The sequence below is a fragment of the Anticarsia gemmatalis genome, chromosome 20 (genome assembly GCF_050436995.1).
Source record: "Anticarsia gemmatalis isolate Benzon Research Colony breed Stoneville strain chromosome 20, ilAntGemm2 primary, whole genome shotgun sequence".
Classification (NCBI taxonomy): Eukaryota; Metazoa; Arthropoda; class Insecta; order Lepidoptera; family Erebidae; genus Anticarsia; species Anticarsia gemmatalis.
This window is the reverse complement of record NC_134764.1, coordinates 7,350,903-7,373,032: the sequence shown is the minus strand read 5'-3', so window position 1 is coordinate 7,373,032 and position 22,130 is coordinate 7,350,903. Positions and strand designations below refer to the sequence as shown.

The following is a 22,130-nucleotide window of genomic DNA, read 5'->3' as shown; positions in this document are numbered from 1 at the left end:
TTACGACTGACTGTCATTTTGCCATAAACGAAGACGCAAATAGACCGACTTCTCTTCACGTTCCTTTTAAAGACTAATTTTAGCTGTAACCTTAGCTCCTTTCTATAATAAGACACAGTTTAAATTCGTGCGTATTAATCACTCATAACTGTGGTATTTCAAAATTTATTCGTAGAAACCAAGAGACATCGCGACTCCGCAAGGGATCTCAAAACCAAAATGAGCTGGACAGAACCAAACCAAACTAGTATATAATACCTCAAAACGTTAAGACATAATGGAAAGAGGTTTTTGTACGCAGTAGAACGACTTGATTCACTAGTATTATAATAAAATTAACCACAAAAATACTTCTAGTGATTGAAATTGCCAAAAAATTTGTAAAGCTATCACCGTTTCATATATGGAGGAGTTCAAAGCTTAATACTACAATCCAACAGTTTAGGACTCAAGGCCTAACCCCTCGCCCTCGTTTGGGTGGAGACCCTAACCCTACAGTAGGACAGTAATGGGTTTAAAAAAACAGTTTAGTAGAGCCTGACCTGCAATATAGCGCAGGTATATAAATTCAGAGTGTAAAACAACAATAACTTATGCCAAAAGCTGCAACTGACGGCTATTTATTTTAGAAATACCTAAAATTGTATTATTTACAGCTATTTATTTCCGTAAATACAGATAATTATTATCTTGGCAAATCATGCCTATCTTTTCTCTCAAACCAGTTGTTTTACTTACATATACTACTAGATCGAGTTTCTGATTTAGACCAATAAATAACTGAATGTACTGAGAACTCATAACTCTCAACACAATTGTGTTGATAAGGAAACAATCTTAAAAATTACGCCATCCATGCCATCAATGAGCGATTTGTTTTTAAATGAAGGTGTTATTAAATAAACACATTTCTATGGTGATGCAACTGAATGCTGATAGCAACGCTCACTGAGTAAGGGACAAGTTACGATAGATCCAAAAAAAAATCTCTTCAACAGTTTGAACTTAAGTCAAAAATTATGTATAAAATACAGTAGAAAATGAAATATAAAGTTTATTTTTACTAACTTGCGATAAGACAGCTGAAGGAAAATGTTTTAATCTTGTTATATATTAACATACATAACTTTGAATATATAAATATACCGATTAGTATCAATGCCGGTGTTAAAAAACTATTCACCTAGGTCCCTTTATTTTTATATTCACTGTTTCTTGCTAAATTCAGTCAACATAAACCTATTAATAAACTCCAGAATTGACAGTCTTTGACAAAACATTAGTGTGTTAAAAATAATGAGACTAATTTAAAAGCAGCCATTAAGAAACAATAAATGCGTTACCAAAAAAAGCGAACATAATGAGTGAACATTATTCAATATTTACAAATATGGTGAACAAGTGCTGACCTTCACGATATTGATGACAGACTGGATAAGCAGAGTTGAAGGATGAAACGTGTATTGCATCGTGGGAGAATATTAGTTTCCCTGTCAGTATGACGCATAATGCACAAAATAAGTATTTTTAAATGGTCGGTAATGAAGTTTAGTTACTTACTAGCTGACCCGCGCAACTTCGCTTGCGTCACCTAAGAGAATGGGTCAAAATTTTCCCCGTTTTTGTTACATTTTTCGTTGCTCCTCATCTCCTAATGACCGTAGCGTGATTTTTTATAGCCTATAGCCTTCCTCGATAAATGGGCTATCTAACACTGAAAGAATTTTTCAAATCGGACCAGTAGTTCCTGAGATTAGCGCGTTCAAACAAACAAACAAACAAACAATCAAACAAACAAACTCTTCAGCTTTATAATATTAGTATAGATTAGTATAGATAAGTGAGTAGAAACTACAAAAACGATAGAACGGAAATTATAGGAGAGGACTTCAAATAGAAGAAAAAAAGCTTTTTTAACTCTGTCAAATTCATCCATTAATTTTTGATAAAAATTACTGAAGGAAGGAAGAATTCAACAAATAGTTTTAAAAGTAATAAAACTATAATACGTTTTTAATAAAGATAAAATATGTAGGTATATGCCCGTTTGATAAATGACAAGGAAACTCTTGAAGGGTTTGCGTGTTAAATGCTTCGATTACGTACGTTTTAACATGAGTAATAATGAGTATTGATGAACATCGTGATTACTTCCTCTATATTATAGAACGATGATGAAAGCTATGTTTTTGCAGAAGATATCTCTATATTTTATATAGGTACGTTAATCAATCACGCCAAAACTACTCAACGGTTAATGAGTAGACTGTAGAGAAAATGTTGTAGCTCACATATTACGAAGGCGTAACGTGTTAATCACTATAATCTAAGGGAGAAAGTAATGTACAGCATAGAAACTTTCGAATAGTTGTCAACTGAAAAACGTGATAGTAGTCTAGTCCTAGTACTCTATAACTTGACATTGTGCTTTCTTACCTAACTGTCGTGACTTGTTAATCTACTGACTGGGGATTTAAAATTGTTAAAACCAGTTTCAAGAATTATATTATAAGTCTAATAGATAAAGTGAAAATTGTACCAAAATTCCTCTTTAAAAATTTACCTTACCTTACCTACTTATTCAGAAGTGGTAAGCCAGCCTTAAAGATCTTTTGGCCCAGTAGTGCATAGTCTAGTATATGGCAGTAGGTTTGCCCCCAATTTAATGGGACAAGGTAAACAGGAAAACTTAAGTGTATTTCATACACTTTCTGCCTGCACCTAAGTGTATTAAACGGGATCACAGATATGTATGTATGTATGTCTGTATGTAAATTCATAAATATACACTTAACTTGCATAACTGATTTTTTTCAAATGATTTATTCTATACTTCTATTGTTCCTATAAATAATTGGAATAGTTCTCACTATCAATAAATTCAATTGCAATGAATCAAACGTTCGTTCTTTACAGTTTTATTGCTGCAAGCGATTTGTTTTGCTTTAGTAATCGGTGTTACGGCATTGTGATTTATATCGATTAGCGTGAGACAGGTGATATTGTTAGGACATCGACTGTAATCGATACAGTAAGAAATGGAATAAAAAGGATTTAGACTACGCATGGCGTTCACTTTCAAAGGGAAATCAGTAATATTATATCGTTCACTTTATTGTTTGTCTGCTGCATTTGCCCGTTGGATCAATGAACTTAAAAATTGCATGCTGTTACAAATTACCTATCTTCGATTTAAACAAACAATTAAAAACCTTACTGTAGTCCGACAACTCAGTAGGACCTTGGCATGCACTACTTATCTAGATTATATTCTTCTTCTAAACATTTTCGAAATAAAGTAGCTGTATCAGACAGGTCACCCCCAGCACCACCGCCTATGGATCTAAGAGCCTCCGTCCGCCAGTCGCGAACCTTGCATACGAGGCTCTTTACTACTTTAAAATGTAGACTGTTAACTTTTTACTGTCTATAATTTAGTTGTTGAATGTGGAGGTTTATGGTTTAGCGTCAGCAGTGTCGCTACATTGAATATTTCTGAAATACAAGCTAGTCTTATTCTCCGTAAGTTATTCTTTAGTAATAAATAAATACAAATTTTATAATAAATCACAAGAATCCTGTAACTGTTTATAATTACAAACTATTCAGCAGAGTATTTTTTCTGGTATCTATAATAATGCATGATCCCCTGTTTAGCCCATATTTGTGCATAAGAATCGTAAAACGTTAATAGAGGCGAATGGGTCGTAAGTCAAAGTATGCATTTATACCCCTTTGAGAGATATAAAACAAAATGTAACTAAAAGGGTGGACACTACAGCCTACTTGTTAAGTTTACAACCTTTTGACCTCTGCCCAGAGTCCCCAAGACCATAATGTCTTTAACTTTAGTTGTCTACGTCATCAGATGTAGCATGACGTCATAAAAGACTTTACCATTAAAAAAGGAAATGCCCCTATTTGAGACTGATTTGAAAACTTCTATCGGATTGCAGTATATTTGGCTTTCAGGAAAACATCTCTGTTTGAACTCTGTTTTTCTGTTTTAAATACCAGATAGTCTCTTCTAGTTATAAATACTGTAATTAGTTTTATCAGCCTCATGAAAGGTTTGAAACAAATTGGTTTGAATACTAATGGACCAAGATCCCAGAGCTGCCAGACCTAGTGGGTGGATACACAAATATGTACTATAGATACACATTTACACAATGTCACACACTAATTCCCTATTAAACTAAAATTACGATTTTCAATATTTTCCGTTGGGCATACGCACACTCGCGAGAGTGTCGCACTCATAGGGAAAGTTTAAAGGCGTCTAGGGGACAAATGGCCCTTCGGATTGGTCTGTCCGCATACAGAAGGTCTTAAAATTGTACCTAAAATAACATATAAAATTAACGCTTGTAACTATAACGTAGTTTACCTAATTTTTTGAAACATTTAAGACGTCTGGCAGAAGTAATGGCCCCGGGAAACGGTCTGGCAATAGTCAATTTTAATTCTACATAATATCATTAAAAACATATCTGATAACCAACTTTGCTACTATGACGTAGGTTGGGTCGTTTTTTACGCACGTTCACTCCGCGCTACCTCAGAAACGGCCCCGCTTTCAAGGTAGTGGATGTGCATACCTCTTAACAGACCCTTTATACTAACAATCCTCAAAATTTCAGCTTTGATAAAATGACGTAGGTCTGGCAGCTCTGGGATCTTACTCTATAATGATTTCCGTGAAGACAATAGTGTGTTCTTTTTCTTAGCGTATCGATGGCAGACAAATAGTGTGTTAGTAGTTCTGGATATATTGTTTGTCTTTAAACAGAGACACTAAGTATTTTAAGCCTAGATAGTTTCCTCTGATAAATGTAATCTAAAACTATATAACATATGACAAGGGACTAGCTTATTACCACATTCCTACTAAAACCTAACACGACTAAATACATGGTCAGCAGTGTCTTTAGTTTTAGTCTAATAGTTACTACTCTCTTAAGCTACGAATACACTAGGGGACAAATGTCCCGCGACATGTCAAGTAAAGGTCTGAAAGTTGCTTGACATATCTGGCGTGACTAGTGACACACCTGCGCAATGTTCAGTGCCGAACGTTTGACTCGACACGCTTGCTGCGTTATTTCAGCCACATAAGGCAAATCCGCCAAAATTACGTTCTGTCAACGTAACGTCAAATCTTCCGACGCCGAAGGTTGCCCGTCGTAGGCAGGTGTGTCGGGACATGTATAATATGTCTGTAACGCCCAGTGAAGCGTCACATGTCATGTCGAGCGAAGTCCGTTAACGTCGCACTGGTGACCGAAGGCGACCTTAATGTTTAGAGTTTCTACTTTTGGCCTGAGATAAAAATAAGTTTTTGAAAGAACCGAAAGAATAGGGTAGATATTAACTATTTAAAAAGGGCTTATAACTCTATAAGCATAAGTCAAGCCTGCAGTAACAAAACAAAATTATATTATCAGCACATTTACAGTATTTTTTTTAAAACTATAAAAAATAAGAGTATAACTACATTTAGCTTTCATACCAGCTGGATAAATAAAAAAAAAACATTCCAAAAAGAACTTTGCTTTTGACATTATCTAGTGCACCCTAGACTTTACATTTCCTGCGTTGGACATTCGAGTGTTAACGATAGTATGAATAACCCTTTAACCCTTCTTGTCCCCAAATAGTTGGGAATCCGAAGTTTCTTGTTAGTTTCCCTTCTATTGTTAGTCGTATTCATTAATCATCATCATTATCTCAAAAGGAAAATGTTTGGTGTGCAAAAAATATGGAAATTCTGTGCCGATAGATTGCATGAATATGGTAATGTAAGGATTTATTTTCCTCGTGCAAATAATCTCCGATTGTATGGAATTGGGGAGGAAAATATGGGAAAATACTATGATGTAATTTTTCTGTAGTTAACTGTTGACCTGTATGTTTTGTATAGTGTGTTTGTGATTTCCTTACGGTTTTGTTTGTTTTAATTTTCAATATAAATGTATTAAATTGTTTCATTCAGATAGCCATGAATAAAAAATCGATAATTTCTTTCTGATAAAGTAACTATGTATGTAATTTAGATTATAAAATCTTTCTCTCCAATATTTTACCTAAATTCCATAGACAGTACGATTTTTCCTCTAAACTTTTTTATTTATATTTCATTCGATATTCACATTTAAAATACAAAAAAACCAACTCATGTCCGTGCTTTAAGCCCCATAACAAGAGTAGCTAAACGTATCCCCATAACAACGTAGACGATATATCTATGTACCAATACTAAACAAAACTGGCCAGCCAGGCCGAATAGCCAAAGTTCATCAGCCTAGCCGGGAGATCTATTTACGATAGACAGGTCGATCTATCATAGCCATAAGTAATGATGTTCGCGGGGCCCGCGGCACGCAGATCAATAAAACTACCCTAACTGAGGACCGTCTGGCGCGAACCCGGGGATACAGGGCGCATGCTCCAAAAATGTTGCCAGGAATACGATGTTGTGCTTCCTTGATTTTGAGGGTAATTTTTTCAGTGAAAGGTAATGCTTTGGGATGATATTTTGGATGTTTTTGAAGGTTTTATTGTAATTGTTTGGGAAACAAAAATTGCTGTTAATGTTTAGAAATTATTGTGCAGGATTTGTGTTTGTTAGTTTAAATAGATTGATAAATAAGAGAGGGTATATTGTACGAAAAAAAGCTGACGCAAAATTAAGATGTATAGCGAAAATAACAAAACAATACTTTAAAGCTGTGTATAAAAATAAATGTTTATTTTCAAGACTCTTTGTGTAAAATACTCCTTTCGGCTATAAAATGTGACAAATGGCAGATTCAAACGAAATTTATGGCAACACCGCCCAAAACGTCAAACTCACAAAATCACGAACGAAATAATCGTCAAATTAACGTTTTTACTACGATATTATGAATGAAAATGTGAATATTATAAATTAAAAACCATTTTTAAATGCATATTAGATATTTGTAATACATTTTTAGATATGAATCTTTAGTTTTTAAGTCAAACAATAATGAGTGTAGATCGTATATGTGTTCAGATGCTAATATAAATAATTGTTGATGTTTAGAACGTTGTTGAATAGTCTTCCGTGTTATATTATAGTTAAATTTGTACATATCGTTGTTTCGTTGATATAATAGTTGTGTAAAAGGTTGTGCTAAATAAAATTGAAGAGATTACTGTTACTATAAAAGGTGAGTTTGATTGATTTATTTTTGGAGAAGAATCGTTTTTAAAAATACATGTTAACTGTCTAAAAGATAGATATGTAATGCTCAAAAATTTATAAAAATCTGTCCTATTTATTGCCATAAATGGTCAAGGTAAGCCGAAAATGGTCAGCGGTTTTGACAGTTCTGTACTTGCGCCTATTTTCAATAGAAAATCATCCGATTTTTTCTACTTAAAATTGGTCTATGGTTTTCTTCCAAGCTTAAAGTGAAACATAGTATGTTCGTATGGATCATGGTATATTTTCTTACGCATAAGTAGCACAAAAAACTATGCATGATTCTTAAACTTACATTATATCTCTAGACCTAATATTAATACCTCTAGAGTCTGCTTTCGTAGCCAAAATACGTTTTAAATTGAAGACAATTTACGTTTAAGCCTTTACTAAACCCAAAATTGCGTAGAAACATAAAATTTATCACGCGGCGAGTTTCATTTTAATTTAATTGCTACATACATTCGGTTGAAAGCAATTTAAGTCTCGTCTACGCTAAGAATGTATCACATTAAGTTTAGCTTGGGTTTACAGTTGATAGTAAATATGCTATATAATTGTATAGGGTTAACTAAAGATTGTCCAGGCCTGGCCCAGTGTGTCTAAAAAAGGCGGACTTTGTACGAGTCAAAGGGGTGAAAATATGACGTTTATTTTTTTGGTTTTGCTTTTTTTGCTAAATTCATGAAAGATGATGTACTACTTGAATTGAAATACACACATAAATCGATTTTTCTAAACATTAGACATTATTTCACTGTTACTACTGTTTCCCTACCGAAGCGGGTGAAATTCGCCGTAGACGGGAAGCTAGTATATTTATACAGCTGAAAGCATAACAGACAAAAATACAGACACACCCTTTTTTCATATAAAATATGTTGTTATAAGCATTATTATGAGCATAGTCACGTACTTCCCTCGTCGCAGTCAACAGTGTCATAACTAACAAGCGTTAACGTGTCACGGCCCATTACAGTGTTGACTCTCGCGGGAAGATAGCCACCATTCGCAGTTTAACTCCGCAAATAAACATAGGTCTTGAAAATGTGTGTGTTTTGAACCAGTAACAGCATTGTATTTACTCAATCTTTTGTATCTATGTTATTTCTGTGTTGTAGATTTGGTATACCCTCTTTTATCATAACATTGATACCAAACTTTATAATACACTAGCTTTTGTCCGCGACTTTGACCGCGTGGTTTGACTTTGGACAGAATTTTCATACAAACTGAGTAGAATTGATCAAAACTCTTTCTAAGCGGATGCTTAAGTCTACTTGCATGTCAAATTTCGGCCCAATCCGTCCACTAGTCCGGGCTGTGCGTTGATAGATCATGTCAGTCAGTGACTCAGTCAGTCACATTTGAGTTTTATATAATAATATATTTTTATAGATTTGCGTCAGGGATAATTTTTTCAATTTAACATAACAATTAGCGCACATACACCCACATGTACATATGTGGGGTAAGAACAAACATGTTTGCTTGGGACTCACACTTTAACGTTCTTAGAATCTTTCTCTACTAGTCATAACAACAGCTTACTATGAGTCAGTCAGAAGTAGATAATATAGAAAAGACTGCATAGCTACTTAGGTACTGAAATCGCTTTAGGATGAAATTCTCTGAGTGTTGGTAAACTATTTTAGCTTATACAAATGCATATCACATAGAGTATCGGACATTTGTATTCACACTTATGTATTCATCATTAATTAAATGAGAAAACATACTTCTACGCCTAATTCTGTATCTGTTCTAGCAAATGAAGCAAACATTGAATTCACCCTAAAATAAACACGTTTCGTAACACAACATGTAATCAAAACACAGCGATAATATCTAACCTCAATCGAACCTGGTAATGTTTGGGATCAATGATAGGACGAACGACAACACACGTTCTGTATGACCCACTTAATTAATACCTTACCCTGTACGTTTCAAGATTTCCTTCAGTTAATGAGAGATCTTTGGTTATGATATGTAGGACTGTTTGGCCTTCTGAAAAACCCTTTTGGGTCACAAACAAAGCCTACGCGAGAATGAGCTATACTATTATATACCTTTACTATTATTTTATTCTTTCATCCCATATATTTTATATATACTTATAGTAAAAAAACACACATAAGTAATCGTAAAAACAAAATAGTGGGTGGGATAACAACAAAAATCTATAAATTACGATCTTATCTCTTGACTTATTTCGATGCAACCAGTGAAAAAGAACGTTGGTTATAACTCCATATATTTATATACACATCTCTACTCGGAGCGTGCTGTGTTTGAAGCTATTAACTTAAAAATAAGCTAAACTTAACTTAAAATCTAGGTATTTAAGTTTATTAGCCAAAAGTAGCTTTGTCTCTATTAAAGATATAATCAACTAGCTGACCCGCGCAACTTCGCTTGCGTGACATAAGAGAGAATGGGTCAAAATGTTCCCCGTTTTTGTAACATTTTTTATTGCTACTCTGCTCCTATAAAAAGTAGCGTGATGATATATAGCCTATAGCCTTCCTCGGTAAATGGACTATCTAACACTGAAAGAATTTTTCAAATCGGACCAGTAGTTCCTGAGATAAGCGCGTTCAAACAGACAAACAAACAAACAACAAAACAAACAAACTCTTCAGCTTTATAATATTAGTATAGATAATCCTGTAAAATTTTACCAAAAGTTAATAAAGCGTTTTTAAAAAGTCAACCTATCACACATATTAGTATGAATATCAAACTGCAACTATCATATTTGTAATACATATACTATGTATCTGAAAGTGCGTTCCCACTAGACATTTGATCTCTTCACATAAACGTTTACGGCGCCATTATCGAAACTGCAAGCATGCACTGTGGGCAGATAAGACACTGTTGCATTTTTATAGAGCCAATAAAAATGTTCTACATACAGGTTTTATATCTTTATTTATAATATTATCTAATAATATTACTTTACACGTGTAATTTTGTAGTTCAATTTGTATATCGATGTTTTGTGAAATTCCATGTGGGCTAAAAGAGTAACCATTTTGTAGTATACTATTGTAGTATAGTAAAAGTCGTTACGTCTGATTTCAAATTCAAGTCGGAATTTATGACTATTATACAGTTTTCATAATACAATAGGGTGTATAGGTAAGAAACAATTTGGAGTCTACATAAAATATATTATACGCTGATTTGGATTTCATACATTTCTTGATATCTTATTTTTTGTCGTGAATTAACAATGGAGGAAAATCGGGCCCTATCAATAGACAATTAATACGACTTCAACATACAAAACTGCTAGATTTAGTCAAAAATAATGATCTCATACTTCAAGCTAATTTAATAACAATATATCTCTTTCAAACTCACTGAATACATTCAATTGATTCTAAAAATGTTCATTCATATTTAACTTGAAACTTTTCTACATGCGATGCAAAGAGCCGTAGAGCCTTAGTTAATGGCCGGTTGCCATGGCAACGGCTAGTTAGCCTATCTTGAAGCACGATGCCAATTTAGCTCGCCTTTTGATGGAAAAGTACGTGCCTATTCTCAAGTCAATTTTAAACTAGATCTTTATATATATAATTCTTCTGTAAGTGTGTATGTCACTGAACTTCTCTTAAACGACTGGACCGATTTTGATGAAATTTTTTGTGTGTGTTCAAGGGGATCTGAGAATGGTTTAGATTCAAAATTTTGTCCGCTGGACAATGTTTTATTAATTAATTTTTAATTTATTTGACAGGACAACGTCTGTCGGGTCCGCTAGTTTTTATATAAAAACTAATTCTGAACAATTCTAAACAATTTCTGAATACATTTAAAAATCTATTCTATAGCCAAGTTCAGCGAAGTGCTATTGGGTTTTTTCAATATCTGATGCAGGGTTTAGTACCTATTGTGTTCAATAGATGGCAGCACTCATAATATTACAATGCATAAGATCGACATTAGAAATTGCAAAACATAAGAGTATTTCATTCATATTATGTTTACTTTCAGGTTTATAAGGGCTAAGTTTTTCACAAGAGATTGGTTACAATAGTAAAAGAATTCTGATCATTCTTGTCTAATACTTATTTTTATGCCTTGAAACCAACCATTAAACAATATTTTTCTTCTCTTTCCCACAGAGTTCATAATGCGTTACAAGAGGCGTACGTCACAAGCCACCAGGACCTCCCGACACTCCGATAAGAAATATACTATACGTAAGTACTTGGAATAATATTTATATTATAAAAAAAAATAATTAATATCTGTGATTAAATTCAATTTTATGTTACGTCAAATCAATAGCTATCAAAAGGGATCTATTATTTTAATTTATTTTCAAGTAAAAACACCCTTTAGATTAAATTTTGCGAATTTTCTATGGCGTATTGCACTACACAATATTTTGAGTATTCTCAACAAAAGCAATTTAACTTGAATTTATAAGACTGTTTTACAAGAACAAATAATAAGAAAAATACTTTCAAGAAAAACTATAAATCTAATTACCTGCATTCACACAAAACAAATTAAACTAGTGTCTAAATCTACAAGAATCTACTATTTCAAGTTATTAATCAGTACCTAAGTAATACAGGTTTAAATACATAGTTGTTTGACTCCAAAGTTGCGAAACTAGCAACTTAGTTGCAGTGTACAGAGAGCAAAGAAACTTGGCACTAGACATGCTTTATTCAGTGTTTATTACTTTGAACGTTTATAGGTAAAGTTGTGCCTTTTGAGAGTTTGTAGGTGCTCCTGTGATTAATGCCAAAATTTCTCTCTGATTCATGTCAAAATTTAGACTGCAACTTGTGACGTCATCGGTATTCTGTATTGTGTTATACACGTTTAGGTATATGACTGAATATTGTAATACAGATTTTATACGGTATATTTTGTGCAAGCATACAAATTATTTATGGCGATGAAATACTATTCTCTAATATTTTATGTTACATGATTACTAACAAAAATCATGCATTTTACCTGTGTTTTTTTGCCAGCGAAATTAGAGCCAAAATGTCAAGACAACAGGGTAGAGTGCAAATGCGTTCATTCCTTTATAATGTCAGGTACTGACTGAATTTGATACTGAATTAGGCAGTAACTTTTTAAAACGCTATCCAAGATCTATTTATCTTCTACCAAAGACGCGGTCGTTTTTTGAAATAAGCAAAGCATATTGCAAAAGTGTGGTAGACAATGCCAAATTATTTTGGCAACGTTAGCACTACTTTATTTAGACAGGAACAAAACTTTAAACTCTTATTCGATGAAAACTGCAAGATAAGAAAGAGATGAATGTGTTTATGTGAATTTTTTTCTTAAAGTCGTAGCAACCTCTAAGTTCTACGCGAACTATTAAATGTCGTAGCACTTTTAACTTGGAACTCTCGAAGGAAATCATGGATACTTTTTATTTTTGATTTCCCCGCGGTAACTGCTATGAATTATTACGTCGCCAATTGCTTGGCTACTGATTATATTTTATTTGGAAATGATATTTGGAAAATGTGTTGAGTTTCTTGCTAAGTCAATATCGATTTTCTTGGTTAAAAATAAGCAGGAAACATTTAACTTAGATCTACAGGCATTTAAATATCGTAATTATAGTACGTATAAAAGGTGTTAGGTGAAAAACGTTCTGAAATTAACGGGGAAACTATTTTGTTTGCTTCTCAGGTAATGTGTCGTATTAATATAAATTTTAACATTGACATTTTATTTATTCATAATTATGTAAAAGCAATTTTTCTTATTGATACATTCTTAAGATCTTTTAGGCCCTATTCAATCAGTATGTAGTTATTACTCATATTAAACACATTTATCTCTCCACCACAAGTTTTAAAACACAGAAATTACATTTACAACTTCCGTATCTACCATGTGGTCTAAAACGACATGTATAATCCAACCGTTGGAATTAAACCACTTCTAAGCCATACAATTTTAATTTAAATGAAATCTTAAAGAGGCGGGTCTTTCGGCTTGTATGTTGAATGAAAACGAAGGCTTTATTCATACGTGAAATAGAATCTGTTTTGTGAATAAGCTCAGTAATTAGGTTTGGTTTGCGGTGAATTTAGATTAAACGCTTAAATATGAAGCTTGGCTGAGATTGGCAAAGGATTTTATGGTGACGGTGTAAAAACGGTCGTGACGTTTAGCAATTTTGAGCGCGGACATTTTACTGATGGGTGGCGTAAACATAGCGGTCCTAGTATTTGACAATACAACAGACCCTGAGTAAAGAGTTTTTAATGTTGTTAAATAACTGGGGCTCTTGATCGATCATTAACTATGCTCGTATATTATACTTTATATTGAGATCCTACATAATAATTAACAGTCTAAACTTCTTAGTTACCATATACAGAAACCAAAACACGTAAACAAACATATTTGGCTGCACCGGATTTGAGGTTTCGCAAGTAAACTATAAACTATGACAAGTGAGTTTGTGAATTTAATTTATGATAAAAAATAATAGTTATTTTTTACAGTCTATCTCATTAATATTAATGTTGTATAAATCGTAAATTTTCCAGTGAAATGAAACAAGCTAATTAAGTTAATTATTGTGTTGTGTTCGTTAAATGAGGCTTGTTTAGTGTAACATGATACTGGTTAGATAATAATATGATATTGTTTTTGTAATCAGAAATACGGGGTATATTTTTGCCGATTTTACGCTACTTACCTTATTTCGAAGAGATAACAACAAAATATTTACTTAGAAGTAAGAAATTGCGTTTGTTACATTTGGTTACGAATAAGGTATGTCAGCTTAATTTCAAGAACACTAAAAATACAATGGCAAGGGTCCGGCGTTATCAATAAGTATTATTCCACTTCTAGTAATACATTTAGGTCAGGAAAAAAGTATTTTTGCATTATAGTATTATAACTTGTAATAAAATCTTTTCTCTATACACAAAGCTCGATATTTGAGTACCTCACGAGCTTACTGAAAGAAACCTAATGAGCCGTGTACTCATTTGTGATTCTTGAAGCAAAAGAGATTTTATTACAAGTTCATACATACTATAATGCGAAAAGACTTTTTCCCCAACCTAATATTACTATTTGTATTAAAAAACTTGACATCATTTAAATAATAAGTGTATACAACTGTGTTATTCAGTTTGTATTGTAGACATAGTCTATTTTAAAGTGTTTACGAGGTAGATTAGCAAATAATGATCAACAAAAGTAGGAACAATAGATTCTTAAATAATTACTCTGAATCACTTTGTTCACAGCAAAGCTACCCCTAACTGATATACTTTATTCTATAACCAGGCATTAAAATTAAGCCTTTCAGAGCCCATTTCTCCCACATTCATAGATCTCATATAACAGGTAGCGTCATAAACGGCTCATCAGTCTGGCCAAACGACGTCACTCGTTAGCAGATAACGCACTCATAAAAACTGATGACAATGTATATCATAATCTATCAAACGCGTTTTTGTGTCATATTTCACACAGTAGCAATTTTTGAAAAAAATTACGTGGATTAGGTCCCAAACCCGCATTTGGCCAGAGCGGTGGACTCGAGGCCTAACCCCTCCTTTATACCGGGAGGAGACCCTTGCCCAGCAGTGAGTTAAATTTATTTATAGGTATTATACATTCCGAGTTCCTCCGTGTTTCGGAAGGCACGTGAAATTGTGGGTCGCGACTGTAATTTTCAAAGATTTTTGATGTCGTTACCAGTGGTTGGAAGTTTGAAAGTCTGACAACCAGTCTTACCGAGAGTTATCGTGTTATACCTAATATATATTATAGGGATTAGTTTGATAATATCATTGATATTTAATTACTACACTCAAATATGAAATACGTGAAATATTTGGACGTTTTATTTTATAAGTCTGACATTATACGACGAATTCGTACCGTAAACTATCAAAACTCAAGATTAATGAAAAAATACACGCGGTACTTTGTATGTAACTCTATGATTTATGGTCCTAGTTGATTTGAACAACAGTCTGGATATGAGCTTTTCGAAATGGTCTCGTGAAAGATTAATGTGGAGAAAAATAATTCGGGATTAACGCCAGTGTGACTTCAGAAAACTATTCTTCTACAAAATATACAGTAAATAAGGGGTATCATTGCTATAAATAAAATATATTATATCACCATATTCTCTCGTTACAAAACGCCAATTAAAGCGTGATTTTGTGTATGTATGTAAACATAATACCTAGTTATATTAGCGGATATCTCTTATATCGTGAAAGATTTTATGAAAACAAAACGTATGTAATACGTTTCAGAAATTACTTTATTATTATAGACTAGCTGACCCGCGCAACTTCGTTTGCGTGTATCCCGCTACTTCGACAAATACAGTCAACGCACCAACACATATTGGATACTAATTTTCAATTCACAATAACTTCTCTTTCCCTTAACCGCGTTTCTCCCCCGCCGCCGCGGCCGGCCCGTACCGTGCCGCAATACTAATATCGTGATATCTCCTAAACTATATGTCTAAATAACACACTGTAAACTGCAAAAATAATCTAAATTAAATGCTCGTGATGATGAACTTACTTATTTTGATAAGGATATATGTATTATTGGTTATATCACCAGTTAAACATCACCCAACGAATTAAATGTTTTTTTTAATACAGAAAAGTAGTTTTTGTGACTTAAATAAAAAAGCTGGATATATGTCATCGCGGACTTTTTTGTAGAACTAATAAAGACCAATGTTTTTGCTATACATTGTTCTTACTTGTATCCAACGGTATAAGCGGCGCACGCACAAATGCAATCTTCAATTAGATTTTTTTTCTGACTTCTTGGACATAAATCGCTATAACTCAGCTAATATAGTTTCAATGTATTTCAATTATATATAAAAACCTGTCGGAGAAAATACTCTTTCTATTAGTGAAAACCGCATCAAAATCCGTTGCGTAGTTTTAAAGTTTTATGCATACGAAGGGACTACAGACAAAATGGGCGACTTTGTTTTATACTATGTAGTGATGTCGTAGGTTAATAATAAAAACAGACATTTTATAGAACTTTTCTTTTCATATTCAATTAACATGTAACATATTCCTTTACTAACGAATTTCTATACAATACTATGTTTAAACAATTGGTATATATTTTGAACAAAAAACCGTACAAACTATTACACCCAACCCTGTCTCTATTCCTGTAAACAGGACTTGTAGACAGTTATCTAAGTACTTTGTATACAAACGGTTATTACTCGCAAATAAACTACGTCCCTAACATCGTTCCCTAAGGCTATGTTAGTACAGGCGCCGCCCCGTCGCCGGCAGTCGAACGAATTTCACTTGGAAGCCGTCCAGATAGTTGAAATAGAGTATTTTATTCTGACAACACTGTTTGTTCGAGATAGAGTATTTTCGAGTGAGAAAATTGAGGTGTAACTGTGTAAGTTTGGAATAAGAGTATTGATACTTTCGAGTTGTGTAAGATTTTTATATTTTTATCTTTATGTTATTTTGTAAATGCATGTATGCTTGTCTATAGGCTACGAGGGATATTATTATGTGTTTTCGTGACACAATGTTTAGTTGACAGGTGCTTTCTGTATCATCTTGCATACTATTTGCTATAGGCACCAATGTTTTGTATTGGTTATCTTCTAACAATCAAACAAATCATGTATAAAAATAAAACATTAGGTACTCGCAGACATGAGCTCGAAACTACTATCAGTATTACATAACGTACGGTTCTTCCTTCAGTTTCAACGATGATTACAGTAATACATATTTAATGTTATTCTTTAGTCATTTTTTGCCAATAAATTATTATAGTAAAATTTTAATACTCGTAAGTGATTTGGATGTTTCTGGCCAAACACTCTACAAATAACAGAGTAGGTAGAGATTATGGAAAAACACACCGTAACTTGTTTTTTATTCTGCATGTCTTTACCCCATAAGCTTTCCTTAAACCCCATGACTCAGTCCTTCTACTGTCACGTCAATCCTTTGTCTCTTTAAAGCAGGGTAAGTACAAAATTAAGTCCGTCCTGTCAACCGGCCATTCTGTAAAGGTATTTCAAAGAGATATTGTAACAAGAGCTATGGTAATTTGTACCATTAAACACAAAGGGATCATTGTCTTTTACAGGCTTTTCAAAGGATCATCATTCGCTTCTAAATTGATTTCTGAAATAGAATATTTAATCACAAGGCTTGAATTATTTTGACTGAAATTGAGACGGTGTAATAGATACAGTTTTAGAAACTTGTTATGGTATTGTTATTTTCCACTAGCTGACCCGCGCAACTTCGCTTGCGTCACATAAGAGAGAATGGGTCAAAAATGTTCCCCGTTTTTGTAACATTTTTTACTGGCACTCTGCTCCTATTGGTCATAGCGTGATGATATATAGCCTATAGCCTTCCTCGATAAATGGGCTATCTAACACTAAAATAATTTTTCAAATCGGACCAGTAGTTTCTGAGATTAGCGCGTTCAAACAAACAAACAAACAAACTCTTCAGCTTTATAATATTAGTATAGATTGAAGGGAAATTTCGATTAAAATATAGTTAGATGATTCAGAAAGAGAAGAATAGTCTAGTATATACTTACTTAGTAGATACTTGTCTTTAGTTGAATTTGTACATAGCCGTTGCTGCCCATCAAGATTTTTTTCGTTTTAATATCCATTGATCGAAAGTCTTAGATTGATTGTCCTGATTCTGTCAAAAAAGCCCATAATAGCAGGTAGCCAGTTAACGTGCCATATCGGCATGGAATAATAAATTTATCGAATTTATGTACCGAAGATGTGCATACGTACTTTTGCGCTTTACCTGGTATCTTGCAGTGTAAAAGCGTCTTAGTAATCTTAAGATACATCTTCGTCTTCCTTGCGCCTAAAGTATTATCTCAGTCACGTCTATCAATCTAATAAAGGCGTCTGTAACAGACAGGGGCGGAGTTAATTTGTTCAATGTTTTGTTGTCACAAATCGTGTACTTTCACAATTTATTGCACGGCTCCAGAAGGCTACAGAAGGCTCTGTTCGTAGCTGTGTTGATTTTAATTAAAGTCTCGCTAAATGTGAAGGGTGATGTTTATTAATTAAACTGTTTTCTTTGGTTTTAAATACAAAACTTAGTATTTTTTTTATTGTGAATAAAGATTAAAGGAAAGTATTCAAAAAAGGGAAATAGAAATGGTATTTGACTATTTGAAAATGAATGATGCCGATACCTTAATGAAAATATAGACGGTTGATTATTCAGAAACAAAATTAGATATCGTGATAATATGGAGAAAATATGCTTAATAAATAATCGCAAAAAAAACTGATATTTTAGTGCAAAAAAAGCGATGAGATTTGGCTCACTGCAAAACTTAACCATACTTATTTACCTAATATAATTTATCTTATCATCCTTCGATAACTTAAATAATACAAAATACAATAAAACTAAAATATTAACCAAAATGTGGATCTAACAATAACGACAACATACTAAAACCTTATACCTTCCTTTCAACACCACCTTATAACTGGAACTACATATTTAACTTTTACGATCGGTTTGCGAATTCATTTTAGTAGAATACAAAATCTCTATACGAGTATTATGGGAGTAATACCTACGTAGTATGGGTAGGTAAGACTATAATAGCGCTACAACTTAGTAGAGAACCTTGGCATGTATCCTATCTAGATTATAATTAACTAGTTTTCCGAGAAATTCCATCTCCTTCGGGGAAAATATCCAAAAATCCTCTATTAATGCTCCTCAAAACTGTCTTCTTATCGTATGGTTAGTGATCAACCTAGTATCAAAGTTGTTCAAGCCGCCCGACAGGCCTTTAACAGGGCTTAACGACTGTTACACTTCCTAAGGAATCTTCATACCAGAAATCAATTTTCTACGTTCAGTAGTTTCGGTTATAAATTGTTTATCTGTCAGTCAGTCACTCAGTAACAGAAGAGTTTTTTAAATATTTATGATTAATTGATCGATTTAACTGTGTAATTCGGAAAATAAATAGCTGTATAAACAGACTACCGTTAGCTGTATAAGCCACTAATTATACATTTTGATTGTTGTATACCTCCGCAATCCACGAAGCTTGCAAACAAGGCTCTATTCTAAGTTGTTCGGCTGTAGGATATTTGTTGGATGGCAGCCAAAATGTGCGAGTCACAGTGGCGCCTGAGGGTTTCTTCTTAGCAATATAATGTTGTGTGTGTTGCTCGAGAATTTTCGAAGTAATGGTTTCGTGTTAGTTCGGAGTCAAATGGAACTGTTATTTGAAGTGATTTTTGGCATTGTAAGGTTTTATTTACTCACTTCTAGGTTTGTACTTTGAAATGAAATGAGGCTTTCGTAGATGATATATCAGTCTACCCATCTATTTATCTGCTATGTTAAGCCCCCAGTTGTAAATCTAATATAATTATAAAATTCTCGCGTCACAGTTTTCGTTGCCATACTCCTCCGTAACGGCTCGACCGATTTTGATGAAATTTTGTGAGCATATTGAGTAGGTCTGAGAATCGACCAACATCTATTTTTCGTACTCTTAAGTGACACCATTTTTTTTATTTTGATTTATATGGCAAAACAACGTTTGCCGGGTCAGCTAGTGTTATTATTTATGTATTTGTCTCGTAGCAATTACTTACTCTAATAAGTATTTGAAAATAGTCTTGCGACATTTAAATTATAGCAAAAGTAAGTTTAAAAGTGGGCTAGTAATTGAAACTTGTATTTTTCTGTAATTCTATTTTGTTGGGAACAGCCTCAAATATCGACGAAATGTATTTTTATTGAGTATCTTCAATCGAACTCTATCAAAGGTTAATTTAATACAGTGAAGAGACTGTTTTTCCACATTCCGATTATTTTCTAAGAACTCACGTATATTTTGTCTTCAGTCAAACAATTTTCTTGGTATTATATTGGTTTGCGTGGGAATGTTAAACATATGTGAATTATTGGATTATTCATCAAAAGTAATATCAATAAATATTAATCGTACATTAGAAAAATAATAATTTAATTCATCCAGAAAACATTATTTTGACCAATTTTACTCCGTGCTAAATCAAATCAGTTTCTACGTTATACAAGAAAAAATTGGCTGTAAAAGGGTTGCCCAAACATTAAAGGTCTAGACTAGCAAATTCACAGGCTAAAAACCTTCTCAATTTAAACCTCAGTCCATAAAAAGGGATGAAAAAAACCTAAACACTTCACCGTAATTAAGTAAAAATTAAAAGCTGGAATAAAGCAAAAAGGTTTTTATGTAGGAGGTGTCAAAAGAATACAACTCTTTTAGTTACTACATAATATACTACCTTTTACCGGCGACTTCGTTCACGTGGAAAGATTTCTGGGACAGCCAAATAATGAATTGATTGTACTTTGATAATTTTTTTGTACAGTGTCTTAAAAAACTAGTTGTCTGTCAAGCGAAACCTGATGGTGAAATATTTATTTCAATTAAACTTAATAATTATTGCCTCGGCGCGGTTGGTAGTGCATGCTGCTGATCATGAGGTTTTGGGTGCGATTCTCGGGTCGGGCAAAGTACGTTTAATGTTTTCTAATTTATATAAAAATAACTCTTCATAGCCCGGAGTTTGGTAGAATGCCCAGTAAATGCCAATAGACTCGTGCCCTATTACATGGAACTAACAATGTTAATGGCCAAACGCGGGTGGCTACACCTGGAGGTAACAGACATGATATAATGCATGTATGTACAGGACTTAATAATTTTGAAGACAAATACAGCAAAATATAAATGCTACTTCCTCAGAGTACTACGGTAGAGAAAAAAAAAAACAAAAATATATTTGTGGCAAGAAACAACTAAAACATTTTTTACTCTGGCAAGAGGCCTAAGTAAAAAGTTTTGTACAAAGTACATTAATAAGCGCGCGAATGTTGCTCTTCAAAATTGAATAAGGAACTTGGGAAACGCGTTTTTATTTTTTTTCGTTAACAGAAAACTTTTTGTATGTAGTGGTAACGATTTATTAGGCCTGTGTATGTGTTTGTAATTTATGACTGTTGTTTTGTAGAAAACGTCGGCAATTTACACTCTTTGATAGGGTTTAAGATTTCATGACGCGGCAAACTGTTTTGTCGAGTTGTCGTGTTTTTATGGGACCATCTTTTACTGGTAGAGGAGTTTTGGTAACGTAAAATATGCTATAATGCGTAAAATATATATGGTTATATAATAAATATAACCCTGTCTTTGTTGCTAGAGAAACTTCATAAATATTCTTCAGAACTTTAAAGAATATCGTATGATCGCATCGTTGACCTGCATAAAGATAAGAAAAAATATAATAATCTAGCAATTTCAAGGAACTTGACTCAACTTTGTTGTTTGTTGTTCTATTACGAGATTAACAAGCAACTTCATCTAAGCTTGCCTATTTTTTTATATAATGTTTTAAGTGAGATTTTACTTAAATTCTTATATCTTACATCTGTAAAACGAGTAGCGTAACAAGCTTGATAGATACATATTTTTCCTCATGATCAGCACTCGACACTTCCGTCCACGCCACAGAAGCAGTTCACACTTATAATATTGTATAATAAATGTTCTTTCAAAAGATTCAAGCCTTCTACTGCACACTTATTCTAAAAGACGTGTACTAGAATAAGCTTCAAAGAGAAACCTTCCTTTCCAAGTTTCTATGAAAATATTGAAAGCGAATAATTCGCTGTTGCTCTACTTTATTTTATACAAGAAATTGGATTTTATTCCTCTCACTATATAAGATGGAATTAAATTAAACAAATAATTATGCTTTTAAAGTATTTAACTAGTGAAAAGAAGTTGAAACTAGCAATGCAACTGGCGTTTCTGAAGCTTTAAAATAAAA

At 33.2% G+C, this 22,130-nt stretch overlaps 1 protein-coding gene across 1 annotated transcript in view; it reads left to right on the top strand.

Annotated features, from left to right (window-relative positions):
* Nucleotides 1-6,859: 6,859 nt before the first annotated feature.
* The window catches only part of LOC142981819 (ras-like protein family member 10B), an 86,102-nt gene continuing 70,831 nt past the window's right edge, over nucleotides 6,860-22,130 (top strand). Inside the window, exons 1-2 of the mRNA XM_076127939.1 lie at nucleotides 6,860-7,196; nucleotides 11,371-11,448. Coding sequence (XP_075984054.1) covers nucleotides 11,379-11,448 — 70 coding nt within the window. The 5' untranslated portion in view covers nucleotides 6,860-7,196; nucleotides 11,371-11,378. The remainder of the gene's footprint in view (nucleotides 7,197-11,370; nucleotides 11,449-22,130) is intronic.